The sequence below is a fragment of the Triturus cristatus genome, chromosome 1_2, assembly GCF_964204655.1.
Source record: "Triturus cristatus chromosome 1_2, aTriCri1.1, whole genome shotgun sequence".
Classification (NCBI taxonomy): domain Eukaryota; kingdom Metazoa; phylum Chordata; class Amphibia; order Caudata; family Salamandridae; genus Triturus; species Triturus cristatus.
Genome location: NC_140580.1, coordinates 1,078,140,260 through 1,078,154,190, shown reverse-complemented (window position 1 = coordinate 1,078,154,190; position 13,931 = coordinate 1,078,140,260). Strand labels below are relative to the sequence as shown.

At 46.4% G+C, this 13,931-nt stretch overlaps 1 protein-coding gene across 2 annotated transcripts in view; it reads right to left on the bottom strand.

Annotated features, from left to right (window-relative positions):
* NOTCH1 (notch receptor 1) overlaps positions 1-13,931 on the bottom strand; it is a 136,873-nt gene that overhangs the window by 24,020 nt on the left and 98,922 nt on the right. For both annotated transcript variants that reach the window (XM_085612969.1, XM_085612960.1), the window contains exons 5-13: positions 10,684-10,806; positions 9,827-10,060; positions 8,577-8,732; positions 8,211-8,396; positions 7,709-7,822; positions 5,470-5,583; positions 3,105-3,338; positions 2,727-2,837; positions 977-1,169 (exon numbers count right to left, since the gene is read on the bottom strand). In XM_085612969.1, the coding sequence (XP_085469095.1) occupies positions 977-1,169; positions 2,727-2,837; positions 3,105-3,338; positions 5,470-5,583; positions 7,709-7,822; positions 8,211-8,396; positions 8,577-8,732; positions 9,827-10,060; positions 10,684-10,806 (1,465 nt within the window). The remainder of the gene's footprint in view (positions 1-976; positions 1,170-2,726; positions 2,838-3,104; positions 3,339-5,469; positions 5,584-7,708; positions 7,823-8,210; positions 8,397-8,576; positions 8,733-9,826; positions 10,061-10,683; positions 10,807-13,931) is intronic.

Below are 13,931 nucleotides of genomic sequence, written 5' to 3'. Positions count from 1 at the left end.
TATTTGGGCACAAAGATGCCTCCATCCAGCAGAGTGCCCAGGGGCATGGTAAGGGCAGGATCAGAGGACTGCTTAAGAGAGGATGAGCTGCTTCAGTGTTAGAGGAGGAGCTGGTACAGGATCAGTTAAAAAACAGGAGCGTGGCTGGAAATTATAATGCACCATCACTTCCTGGTACAAGTATCCACTTCGAGGACAAAGGCCCACTGAATGAAGGACTGTCGCAGTGTTTGTCTTCTCGTGCAGTCATCGTGAGCAAGACGGCTAGCATAGTGCAACAACGTGAATCTTCATTAGTTGCTTCTTGGGCAAAAAGTCTGAATCGCTTACAGTGGCCGCATTAAATAACCAATAGGATGATCTTTTGAATTTAAGGAACAGATAAAAAAGATTATGCTTAGCTTAACCTGAGTGCATGCACAGATTCTAGTGCATATGGGACCTTCTGCTATACCTAAAAAAAGTGGTCCTAGCAACCTGCCCCATCCGCCTGCCCTGGAGGGCAGCAAAACGAAACAGGATGCAAGGAAATACCACTAACATCATCAGCAAGCCACTTCTCTTTCGCGCCACTGGTACAGCTCAGGATGTGGCCATCTTCGAGCAGATATCAAACTACCATCACGCCACCCAGATGATGTTAGGACAAGAAGACCCTATCCCGCACTTCACACTGAAAATTCTTTGGAGTATTAACAGTGGTGAGCGTGGTGACAAAGAGCATGCAGAAAATTTATATTGAACACTTTTCTATAAAAATTATAGTGAATCTAAAATAACATGTATTTTCCTTCTGTAGTTGAAGTTTGAGACTCAAAATCAAGTTGCGACAGACTCACTAAGACTTTTTAAAAGTAGATGCAATCTTACTCTCACTCCCAAATGGTCAAGTCCCACCTCCTCTGGACAACCGTACTTCTTTCTATTCTTGCACAGTCAATGTATTAATTTATAAAGCTCAAAGTACTATACGTACCCGTTGATGCCATCATGACATCTTCCGTGAATGCAGGGGTTGCTGTTGCACTCGTTGACTTCTGAATGGCAGGTGGGATCCTGGTAGCCCTGCGGGCAAACACAGGTGAAGCCATTGATGCCATCCTTGCACGTGCCACCATTGTGACAGGGGTTTGAGACGCACTCGTCAATGTTAATGTTGCACATGATCCCTAAACATAGGAAAAAAGGTTTAAGATACTCTTGGACCTCAAAACATCTCAGGAGACTTGGCTGCTATCAGGTAGTGGTACATTTTCAAACCCATGCCTAACATTTATCTGCTGAGAGCCACACTTGTCTTTCTGTTCACACTCGGCCACATAAAACATGTATCATCTTCCTCATGTATGTAGACAAGAGATGCTTGTATTGCTAGCTTCAAAGATCTTGGGCCATCGCTCAACAACTTACTGGCTATTAAGAATCATGCTCATCGAGAAATTCTACGCATGATCAAATAAATGATGCAGGAAATTCTCCTTCTCTGTGAACCTCAACTATCGGATAATATGCTACGGGAGTCTTTCACTTGTAAAACAACACCTCCAGCATCAGACAAAGAAATACTAAAGAAAGCTGTCCTTGCCTATGAAGGGAAAGAAAAGCCCCTTTGTGCCTGCTTCATAGGCATCCTTTGGGTGAGCAGCTCCACGATTAAGGAACCCGTATCGCAGGTGAGCAAAAGCGCCGGAGGAGAGGGTCTTCCTTTTTCAAAGGGGTCTATTGGGAGTTGCGGTGATCAAACAGAACCAGTCTGACAAGGCGAGCAATGTGATACCCACCAGCCTTCAACAGGCTGGAAGCCTCGTTTGCGAGCTTCTCTTTCCTTTTGTCGTCTTCTGGGTCTGGCGAAAACAACCTTGCGCTCAGTGCACTGTCGCTGGCTCAAAGTCGCTCCCTGCGATCCCATTTCTAATTATAGTCTAGATTTAATTCACCAAAGGAAGCTCTATCCTGAGAATCATTCCTTTATTCAATGTTAGCGATATGTGTCAAAGGCGCTGAGTTCGAATACCACCAATAGCGTGGAATAGCTTAGATTATTGTGGCGGCCTCAAGACCAAAACCATTCTGATAACTCTGCCACTTTTAACTTATTTATATAAATTTTCCAAGCAGGCAAAGCCACCACCATACACATTCATTTAATGTTAGCTTTCCACCTGCCCTCTCCTCGACTTTTGTCGGCCTCTACTTAAACGAGCTACGGATTAGGGTTCGCGAAAACTCATGTATATACGAGTGCCAAAAAACAATATGTATGAACCAGTGCAAAAAACAAAAGCTGCACATGCGCAACAACATCTCTTTTCATGGGGAACAATGCTGTACATCTCTAACAAGCCCCTGACCTGAGGCACTGTTTTATGTTTCATGCAATTATTGTCAAGCACAGGGACTGTAATTTAAGCCTATTTACCGCAGACCAGGTTCTCTTTGGTTAGTTGCTTTCGATTCAAACCTTGAATCCAGTAGTACAGCCCTGTGTAGATAGGAAGAGGGGCTAGTTGATGGCCCTTCATTCCTGTATGGCATTAAAAGGGCTAAAAGTGCTGATTAAGTTGGTTTTATCAATTTACATTTCAATATGCTATTCCGCCTGAGCTGCCCTGCTGTGCAATGGACAAGCAATGTGCTGGACACGAGATCTACCACAATCAATGGTGATTGCTCAAATGTAAGTAGTCGCAGGCATCAGAATGAGCCCCGCTCCATGGCAGTCTTACCTGTGTACCCAGGCTCGCATGCGCACTCGTAGCCGTTTATCCTGTCGATGCATTTGCCGTAGTCGCAAGGGCTGCTGTCACAGTCATCTATGTTGGTTTCACAATTGACCCCTTTTGAAAGAATGTTAACAGCAGCCATCAGAGACCAGCGCGCACTCCGCAGACAACAAATGATAATCAATAGCATGACAGTTACCACCCCAAACAACAAACGAAAGACCATCATGATCTTTCTTCAACGTTAAGTGCAATGTGCAGGATGGACACATTGCTCTGCAAAAATAATGCTGTCCGGTGTCGGCATTCGAAACAAATTCTAAAGGTAATCCTAAAACTGAGCTCAAACCATGAGAACATTGAGATGAAGAAGGCAGGTACCTGTGGTTCCTTTGTGGCACCTGCAGGAGTAGCTGTTTTTGCGGTCCTGGCACTCTCCTCCGTTCTGGCAGGGCATGCTCTGGCACTCGTTGATGTCGATTTCACATCGGTGGCCGGTGTAGCCGGGCTCGCAGCTGCAGGTGAAGCCTGCAATGCCATCGGAGCAGGTCCCATAGTGGCAGGGATCAGGATCGCATTCATCGATGTCCGTCTCACAGTGGAAGCCAGAATATCCTGACAAGGCAAACATACACATAACAGGGGTTAACATGAGTATTCGCATACGCTCCTGATAGCTGGCTGCGGCAAAATGTCCGCTGAGGAGGTCAGTCCGTGAGAACATGAGGGTGGGCGTTGTGGTGCCGACATCATGGGTAAGGTTACTTACCTGCGATAATAGCTTTAGCGCTTGCAAATATTCTAGATTCACATGATGTGCAAGATTCCTCATCTAGTGGTTGGGTCAGGAAAAAGAGTGTGATATATAATCTGTTTGGGCATTGGCCAAATGCGGCATTTGTATGGATCATACTGATGTCCACTGTACACCGGCAAAGCCCCAAGGAGTGGTCCCCATCTTTAGAGCCTGTTTCCTCATTAGGATTGGAAATGATAACCTCAGAATGAGGGGGTGTGTGGGATCCACTCGATCACTTATGTTGGTGGTTGGACAGCATGTGCAGTAGATCATTCCAAGCTCCCAAACCTCATCACTCTCCTAACAAGTCACCTGAATAAGGCAGAGTCTGTCTGAAAGGATGATTCAGAGCAGCCAGGTGGGCCCTTTTCATGAGGGACACCTTGTGTCAATTCACACCTTGTAGGCAAGAGCACTTTGCAGTCTGGGGCTTGCAGAGTAACTTCTAACTCTATTCATATGAACCTATTAATGGGAATCTGATGTTCCAGCGAGCAAGAGGCAGTAGATTAACATGCCGGCACTGTCTGTAGGCATCACCAATGACCAGGGCAGCTACTAACCCAAGTTCACTGCATGCTTTGGAAGACGGGTGACATTAAATCACGAGTTCGTTTCAGAAGCCCTTCTTTTAGGATATGGTCATGGTATGCAGTTTGGCTTGAAATCGTGATTGCCAGTAAAAATGTGCACCCAGACTGCGTCTGCCCTCGCCTCTGTGCCGGGCTCACGTCTCTCAATGATGGTCACCGAGGGAACACCAGGTGTAGACTACAACGGGCAGTGCATCTTGTCTACAGATACCAGAATGAAGACATGATCATTCTACCGTAAGAGACTTAAGTGAAGCCTGGCTACTTCTTGAATATGTTTATTTCACGTGAGGAAACAATCATGCTAGCTGGAACGCACAGACCGTGAAGAAGTTTTGTCGAAAAGGGCCAGCCCCAGTCCTAGTTGCAAGTGTTCACCAGAGAAACTGCAACACCAAAGGGTGCATTCTTGCTGCGACCACTGGGGCAGCAGAACACTGGACGTGTGAGCAACTAAAGGCTACGCCCTTCAAAGGACCCCTTATACCACTGCGCATGTCACATCCGCGGACAGAGGGAAAGGCATGGGGACGGGGCATCAGGCAGGTAAACACCTACCTTCAGCTTTTTCTGCATGGACTCCACATGCCATCTGTGGAATTCTACAGGATTTGGAATAATAGACATCATTATTTTTCATGTTGAAGGTAGCATTAATAAATCTGTTGACTTGAAGGCACCTCCATTTTCTCGTCCATGAACTCGTTGTTAAAGACATTCTGAGGCATTAATGGCCCTGTTATACCCTGGGCCCCACTGCACAGTGTAAAGCTTTTAGACAGCACCCCGGATAACGTTCCCTATGGGTCACCAAGCCCGCGCAGCCTCTTTTCATCGCTGCCCGCCACCAGCGGGACCATAATTGGAGGCCGTTCAGCAGTAGAGTTCTGGCGGGAGTTCTCCACAAAGGAGACTTTGTTTGCAGCCAGGGCTCATATCTTCGCTTTGTGTCCAGGCTCTCCTTTGGTTTCACTCGCAGCCTCGACAGTTGTGGCCCTCCCATTGGTTAATCTGTTGGAAATGCTCAGTGGAATGTTTTCCCCTAGAAGGAGACGCGGGCTCCTCAACTCTGATTAAAAGCAACCCCTTTAGCCAACTATGCTTGCTCATGTCTGTTGAATCGACTTATAAACATACTGCACTCTCTGTTCACTCTGACATGTCTTTGGAAGTTGAGAGGTCTAAATGTTTGAGGCGAGAACTAAAACAGGAGACTTCCAAATAGTTATTTATTTGTGACATTTGCATTCGCTACCATTAAATAAGACATTTATTAAGCATGCTGTAGGTGATTCATGGAATTCCCAAGCATCGTCTTACAACAATGCCCCTCCTTCCCAGGCTGATTACATACCTTCTGCACAGTCACACGTGTATGAATTTGCACCGTCCAGACATTTGGCTCCATTCTTGCAAGGAGTGCTGGCACATTCATCAATGTCGTACTGGCAGAGGGGGCCAGCAAAACCTATAAGAGAGAAAAACGCGTCAAAAACACGGTTCATGGCGACTCTTGTCATTTCATTAAAGTATGACTGTATTCATTACATATTACATCACTTTGGCCCCCTGACACGCGTGACAGGACAATGAACGACAGGTAAATGGGTCATTTGTGTTCTGGTCCAGGGGCCTTTCTGTGACACCAGTCGTTTGCCGGCTTCCTGCCCATGTGATGTGGAAATACGACAGAAACCAGTCGACAATCCCACCACCATGCATGAGCTTCCACAACAAGGGCCAGGAACAGCCCGTCACCACCGCTCCATCACATACATGTCTCACTAAATTAATGCAATGTGTCGCCAGGTTTTATTCACAATTCTGGTGTAATACAATTCGAAAGCAGCAATTAGTGATGCTAAAGCGAACGTGTCCTTGTCAGAAGGACCGTGGCCGTTATCCGGGGCAATTTGTTTGCAGGCTAGGGGTAAAGAAATTCTCATCTGACCCTCCTAATTTACAAAAAAGCCCCTGCCTTCTGTAAAGTTCTATACAAACTCCTGCAGCTCTCCCCAGGAAGGATTAACAGCCATGCCTGGCTTTCACCGGCTCCTCGCTGGACCCCTCCTTTCAATTCTCAACAATAAGGTGGTGAAAAGATTTCCCCTGCTGTCCCCGGGCATAAAAAGTTCCGGCATACCTCTACCTCTTACCATTTCAAACCAAATTCCTCACGAGAACAGGCCTTTGTCCCCCAGCGTCGATTTCGCCTTTGAGTGCAGGAATGACCTCAGCCTTGCCTCGCGAGCATGCAAATTGTAAAGGATGCAAGTCTTAAAATTCTGCAGGCGCCCGCCTTAAGAGTGCACCCATGACATGAGCCCTTTCTATGTAGGCGTAGGAAGGCGGGAAAGAGGCACTCGTGCCCCTATGATCAAAGCTTTTACCACCCCAGGACAAAGCTACAGGATTTATTTGCAACCCCATGGATTCTGACACGTCCAGGAGCCCACACCAGGTCTCCATGGATGGGACTCTCGGGGAGTGTGAATGGAGGCCCAGGCGGGCATTGAGGAGTGGTCTCTCCATTCTGAGCAGAACATATAAATCTTCGACACCAGGATGAAATGCCTCCCCATTCTCTGGTGCTCTGACACCTTCCTCTTACCCAGAGGCTCCTGCCTGGTCTCGTGCCTTGGACAAACACAGGGTTCCTGTTCTAGATACCCTTAGGAAGGGGGGATGTTTGTCAGAATTCAGCCTGCCTACTCTATCAAGTTTAAAACTATCGCCCTTAATAAATGGAACACTGAACCTGAAGAAGCAGGATATGGAAGAAATAATATAGAAAACCCTGCACATTTCATTTTTCAGGCTACTTTCTTTACTGAAGAGTTGCACCTTTCAACCACGGTTACTTCACACACTGTTAGGCCACGTTCGTAATGAGTTCTTTCTTAAAGATGGATTATGGATAAAACAGTGAAGAGCAGATATAAAAGAAAGTTCAAGACTGGAGTGGCGCAAGGTAAGAGAAATTGACAAGGAAGGAACGACTAATAGAAAATATTTAAAATTCTGCATGTTTGTGCAGAGTATGTACAAACAGATCAGTGGCACTGGCAATGTAAACACACCCTGGACTAAAATGCACTCTGATGTCAGTCTAATAACGTTGTGCTTATTACAAATGCTAATTAACAAAGACAACCAGCAGACAGCAAACACACACATAGAACTACACATCAACAATTCAAAACACTGGAAGGAAATCATGCGTCCTGAGTACACTTGCAGAAGGACTTTTACAAACTAACTCCAAAACTGATGAATTTGAGGAAGAACATAAAAAGCATCTTGACTGACATCTGGAAATGCTGCTCTGACAGTCACATAAAAGAGAATACCTTCACATTTGTGCAGCAGAGAATCTGAAAACTGAGGAGACATACTGGGACACTGAGTTTACCGCTGACGTCATGGCAAGTCCTACTGACTCTGTCGATAGTCTGCACCCTAGCAAATAACTTTAAAATTCATTTCAGGACCCGAACATCATCGGGCAAAACAGTAAACAGCATGTGAATCTAGAAGAGATTCACACTGATGAAGCCTAGGATGACGAAAGGGCCATTGATCAGGTCACTTACCTTTGGGGCAATCGCAATGAAACTCATTGATCTTGTCAAAGCAGTGGCCGTTGTGCAAACAGGGGCTGCTCGCGCACTCATCTGTGTTTGTTTGGCAGAAAACACCTTCGTAACCTGGAAAATTAAAGTACAGAAGCTCAATATGAGCAGAAAGTCACTTACAAAGAATCCACGCCGCAGTTTTTGTCACAGCAAAAGGGTTAGAATCCCTTGGCGCATTCAATTTGCAAAATCGGAACTGGTCCACCATAATAACTTCTGATAATAAAATGCTTCCATATTCTTTGTAAAAACGATGATTGCTGATGTTTGTTCTAAAGGTACTTACTGCACTTGAAATGAATTGAAAAGGCATCTCAAGTGCTTGGCTACCCGAAGGCATCCCAGCGCTAAACATCTGCTAAAGCGCTTGACATCTGTTGCACCCTGGAAATTCTCCAAGTAAGGAGACTGACCCAGTGGTCCATATCTGTCGGCACTTCCTCTTAGCCCATATACTGACCTGGCATGCAGATGCATTGGAATTCCCCGATCTGGTCCAGGCAAGTGGCATCATTCTTGCATGGGTTGGACAGGCATTCGTTGACATCCATCTCACAGCGGGGACCCGTGTATCCCGTGGAGCATTGGCACTGGAAGGATCCTAGGGTGTTCAGGCACCTGCCGGCATGCTCACAGGGGTTGGAACCTGTAAAAAGGAAGGACTCCCTTTAGGGCTAACAAGCCTACTGATTCACAGTGCTAAGGCCATTGGAAATGTGGTTGGTCGGGCTATCTTCATGCGATGCATGCAACAAGACCCCTTACAGCGAGCGTTCAATTTGAGATTTACAAAAAAAACTGGAAGATGCACTAAATATCTGTTTACCAAGAGAGCACTCGTCGACGTCTTGATTGCACGCCGGCCCCATGTAGCCAGAAGGACAGGTACAGATGGCCTTTCCATTCACTGGGTTCGTATCGCAGTTGGCACCCTCATTGCAAGGGCTACTGATGCAGGCGTCGTTGAGGTGGCAGAGGAGCCCTGTCAAAACATAGGGGTCAAGTTAGGTGGCAGCACTTGTTAGGAATCCCCTTATGTGTAATTAAGGGTGCTTGGTAGAAAACGTGTTAGACCAGCGTTCGTTTCTGTAAGACAGCAAGAGGCTGATTGAGGCCTGTGCTTTAAAGAGACCATCTAGCGAATGATGTCACAATAGGTCTCAAAACCTCTGCTGACATCACCAAACAAAGCAACAGTCTAGAACGCCTTCTGTTGATCACTGTTACGTATGCAGGACTGGGTGGCCCCTTTCAACTGCTCAATACATCCATACTACATGCCCATTTACAACCTTGAAACATAGCAGACATTGGGTCAGTGGACGTCATATGACAAGTATGTTACTGAGTGAGGTGGTAGTTTGATGTTTGAAACTGACTATAACCCCATATGATTGTTCACTGATAGCAAAGAGTCTAAAAAGGAGGTATCTGCCGTGTTATGTCCGCCGGGTTGCAAAAGCATGTGAAATCCTGAGGAATCCTGTGGGCGGCCACCAGAAGTAAAATTCCCACTAATATTCACCCGCGGTTGCTTTATCAATGAGTTCTTGGAGACAGTTACTGATAGTCCAGCCTTTTGTCATAGAATTTAATTGTGGAAGGCGAGTCCTACGGTTTGAATCTATGCTTTGGGATGAGCTGCCCAACATGAATCCATTATTCTAAAAAATGCTGAAAATCCCACTCTGGGCTATTATTTCCAGGCAAAAACAACCTCATATGGGCTTCTAGCTCTGCTATGTATACCATAACTGTGCGTATTTACTGGTTTCGAAATAAGCTGTGATTGTACACTACCATGTTCTGTAATATGCATGTCTGCAAGTACTTGAACTTCTATGGCGGAAATCTAGGTGGTAAGCAATGAAGCGCTGTACTCTGCATTGGAGCATTGGAACCAAATCCAGGGGTGAGGGAATGATACAATATTGCTTAAAATGGTACGGACAAGGCCGGGAGAGCCGGAGTCTGGAAGAAGTAATGGACCCACATCATTGTCGATTACAAAATAGTCAATGGAGCATTAACTCACTCTCCCGCCTCTAAGGTGGATAAAGATGTCGGATAGCTGACCTGTTCGTCCATGCGGGCACTCGCAGTAGAAAGATGCCACTCTGTCATGACAGGTGGCCCCACTGTGGCAGGCGGCGTTGGCACAATCGTCAATGTTGTCACTGCAGTCCTCGCCACCCCAACCATTCACGCACACACAGTTGTATCCTCCATGGGAATTGTGGCATGTGCCCCCGTTCTGGCAGGCATTTGGCATCAGCTGGCATTCGTCAACATCCTCCGTACAGTACTGCCCTGCAACGATAGACGAGAATGCCCATTTTCAAAAAATGTTTATCCCACCAAACAAAACCATGGCCTCCTGATAGACTTTTACAAAAAGAAACATTAATGAAGTCAGATTAGGAAATCATGCCTTCAAAACAGTTCATCCCTTAATTTTCATTATTGAACATTTTTTGTATTTTTTCACATTTTTCATCAGATTTGATTCCAGGAAATTGGACGGTCTGATGGACGGGATCTGTCATTAACGACAACGTCCACATCCACAAAAAGGATGTATACGAGATATATTAGATAAGGAAAAGCAAAAGATTCACACAGCATGTAAATTTGTTGAAAATGCAACAACTTATTTCTCCACCTGAAATATGTCCGTGAACCTCAAAGAGGGAGAAAGATGGCGGCTGCAAAGTGTTCACTTTTAGCTATTAAAGTTGGAAAAAGGTGACAGAATTTACCCGGTACAAAACCACGAGAGGATGTTTCTGGGATTTTATGTAGCGGACAATAATAGGTCCCTAAAAAGGTTGCAGTGGAACGTCCCCTTTCACTTCTGTTATATAAAGCATTAAGGGTAACACAATACAGATGGATGTCCCTTGTAGGAGACAGGTGGCACAACTCTGACTTACCTGTCCACTCGGGGGGGCACTGGCAGTTGTATGTGTTCACCCCATCGACACAGGTCCCTCCGTTCTGACAGGTGTTACCGGGGCAGTCGTCAATGTTCAGCTCACAGTTCTGAGAATCGAAACCTGTGATAAGACAAATGTTTAGCTGGATGATTTCAAACACGACCCAAAGTCTCGAAGCAAGATCCTCATGTAAAGCGCTGTGATACCGCCGGGTCTAGCCAGCGCTATATAAAACTCTTTAAATAAATGAATAAATAAATAAATAAACAAGAGGTTACATTTTCACTTTGTCTCTTTCCCATGCCATAGAGGGTCGTCAGAAGGGGGGCAGAGAACATTATTCCACAGGATCGGGCCTTTTATGGGCCCACACTGGTGCTGCAACATGTATTTTGTAGGTTTCAAGTTAACCTTGGCTTGGTTATCAATGGCAAGGAAGCTGATGCCACAAGATGGCATCAGATGTTGCTTCTACTCTTCCCCGCAGGACATAGTTTAAGGGAACTGGTGCTTGTCCTATGTCAAGAGGGTGATAGGATACACAAAACAGCCCAGAGCATTAGCTGAGATATGAATACGCAACTGGGCGGAGCCAAGATGTGACTGACAAAATGGTTGAACGAGGCTAGCGTACCTAAAACCTATTCAGATGTGCCTTTAAAACCCAGACATAAGAATGGAAGACACAGGATCCTTCAACATTCGTCAGATTAAGGATTTTGTAAAAGGTGCTGCCCATGCTCAAATCCATGCACAGTGTATCTTTTCCGTGACACTGTGTTACAAACAAATGAGTCACTCATTAAGATTTCTGAGCCAAGAGACGGTCACGTGCTGCTGACCCAGACCTGTATACGCCGATCTGTCTTTGAAAATAATGCCGCCTTCCCAGGAAAATAAACCAGGACCTGTTGTTGTAATGGCTAACCAGACATGCGTGCACAGATTAGAAGGTATTATATGGACTCCCTGCTGCGCTGGAGGTGCGGGCGTCCACTGGCACACACCGGGCACCGCTCGATCTCTCAGGGGCAGGTTACCTATTCATTTTTACAACTCTGGCTTGAGCAGTGATGATAAAGACGGGAGGTTTCCACTTAAGATGCCGCCAGACTGAATGAGGCCATGCCGCAGGCCTCACCTGTGGCCTGTTACTGATTAACCTGCCCACGCAGCACAGGTAACTGCGCTTCGTTCTAAGCGATGAATCTTGGAAACCCTGCCCTCTTCTCATGGGCTTTGTTCTTTTGACTTTTCCACTCAGTTGCATTTATAAAGCGCTTCCTACCCCATAGGAGACGCCTAGGTGCTCTCTGTGGACGAGTGTCTTGTCACTCTTTCTTTTGGAACTGGGCGCTAAAATTAAACTACTTACGTACTCCCCTTGCCCACGTACAACTCCTCTCCCAAAAAACAGCGAGCCCCATTTTTAAGACTTTCACAACTATTACATACTTTCAGAACCGTAACATTACGAGCGACTCGAGAATGACGTCCACGCTGCTCAGTGGCTAGATCCGAACCATATAAGTCACATAAGTGCTTACACAGAATAAGTAGGCTGTAGAGAAACATGTTAAACCTCACATGTCGGTGCTCATGAGTAGCACAGGTCTGCCTATGTCTGCTTTTAAATGACAAAAAGTTCTGCCAGGCCCCGTTTCTGCCTCGTGTAAGAGATCGACGCTGAAGTTTGACCCCTTACTATGCCAGGGGCTCGGCAGTGTTTAGACCAAGGGCCCGCCTTTGGCCCGACTCGTCTCTGCCAGGTGTGAAAAGTGCAGGGCGGAGTCTGATCTCCGGATCTGACCAATCAGGGTGAAGGGGTTGCTTTGTTGCTTCTGAACATTCCGAAAGAGCCGCCTTTCTGCTGTGGGCCATTTGGACATATTTACTGTAAACAGATTCTCCTCAACCGAACCTCTAACTTGACCTTTCCCTGGTTGCCAACTCAAAACAGGGCAGTGAGCCCAGGGAGGCCGAAAAAGATGGATTGCATTTGCACAACAACCCCCCAAACAGGTGTAACCTGACCCGGTTATTGCACCTGGAAGGAGGCTACCAAAACAGTCAGTCCCCACTGATACAACAATTACTGGCAAAACTAAGCCTTTGTTTCCAAAGTTACAAACTGCCTGCGCCTGCACACTCCAGCCTCTGTGTACAGACAACAAACACAAAATCACATATTCACTCGCGGCCGTTTGAGTGAAGTGCCGACACCTGATTTTTATGTTTTTTGTGCAAACAAACCCGGGGCACAGATACAAAAATTAAGATATTAAATGTTCTTAGGCAAACACAGGGCAGCCGTTTACTGCAAGCCAAACACCGAGAGACTGATAAAAGGTATCTCCGTGAAGGCAGGCATGCTGGGGAAGGTGTGTCCTGCCGGTGCAGCATACAGGTGGCTTCTTTCAGAGCTTCTCAAACGAGAAAGAACCCAGGGGGCAGCTCGGTGATCTGATGGGGGTACAACAGAGGGCTGTCTGGAGCCCACGTGCATGCTCGTCTCCCCAACTCGGTTGCACCAGCCTCCTGCCCCCATTTGGGATGCTGTTAAAGTGATAACGCGGGATTCTTGTTAACTCCTTCCCTGTCTCTGCAGGGCCACAGCTGTGTGCAGGTGCATTGCTGCACTTTTATAGGGGCGGGCACCAATGACTGCCTGCTTGGAAGTGGCACATGCGCAACTCTACATTCCAAATTAAGACGTTAATGACTGACTCCTCTACAGTGCTGCCACCTGTGAACACATGTAATGGCTGATACGTTTGGTGGCCTTACGTCACTGCTCGATTAATATACAGATATGGCGCATCACTGCGCACTGCAAGTAACAGATGTTAATTTTACTCAATGTTTGGTGCCCAATTTCCTGACCTCGACAAGAGTTGGCCTGGCTGGGATTCAGACATGTGACCTTCAGACCGCAACATATTTTACAAGCCAGCATGTCACTTGCAGCGCCATCTTGTCATGTCCGCTGCATGGCAACAGGGCTAGTACAATATAAGACTTGCTACAATACGCGACTTTAGCAGTGACTTCTAAGCACTTCACTACTGACACAGATGACATGTCTACTGGTGTGTACCTTATGACATGAAATCTCACTGCAGCGATGTGCAACCCCCTGACCCGGCATCGAAAACAGCCCAGTAGGGCCCGGCCAGAGAAGGAGCGACTGCTCCATTTTCTTCCAAAGGTTTCTTTGAAGGAAACGTGACTAGTCAAAAGGCAAA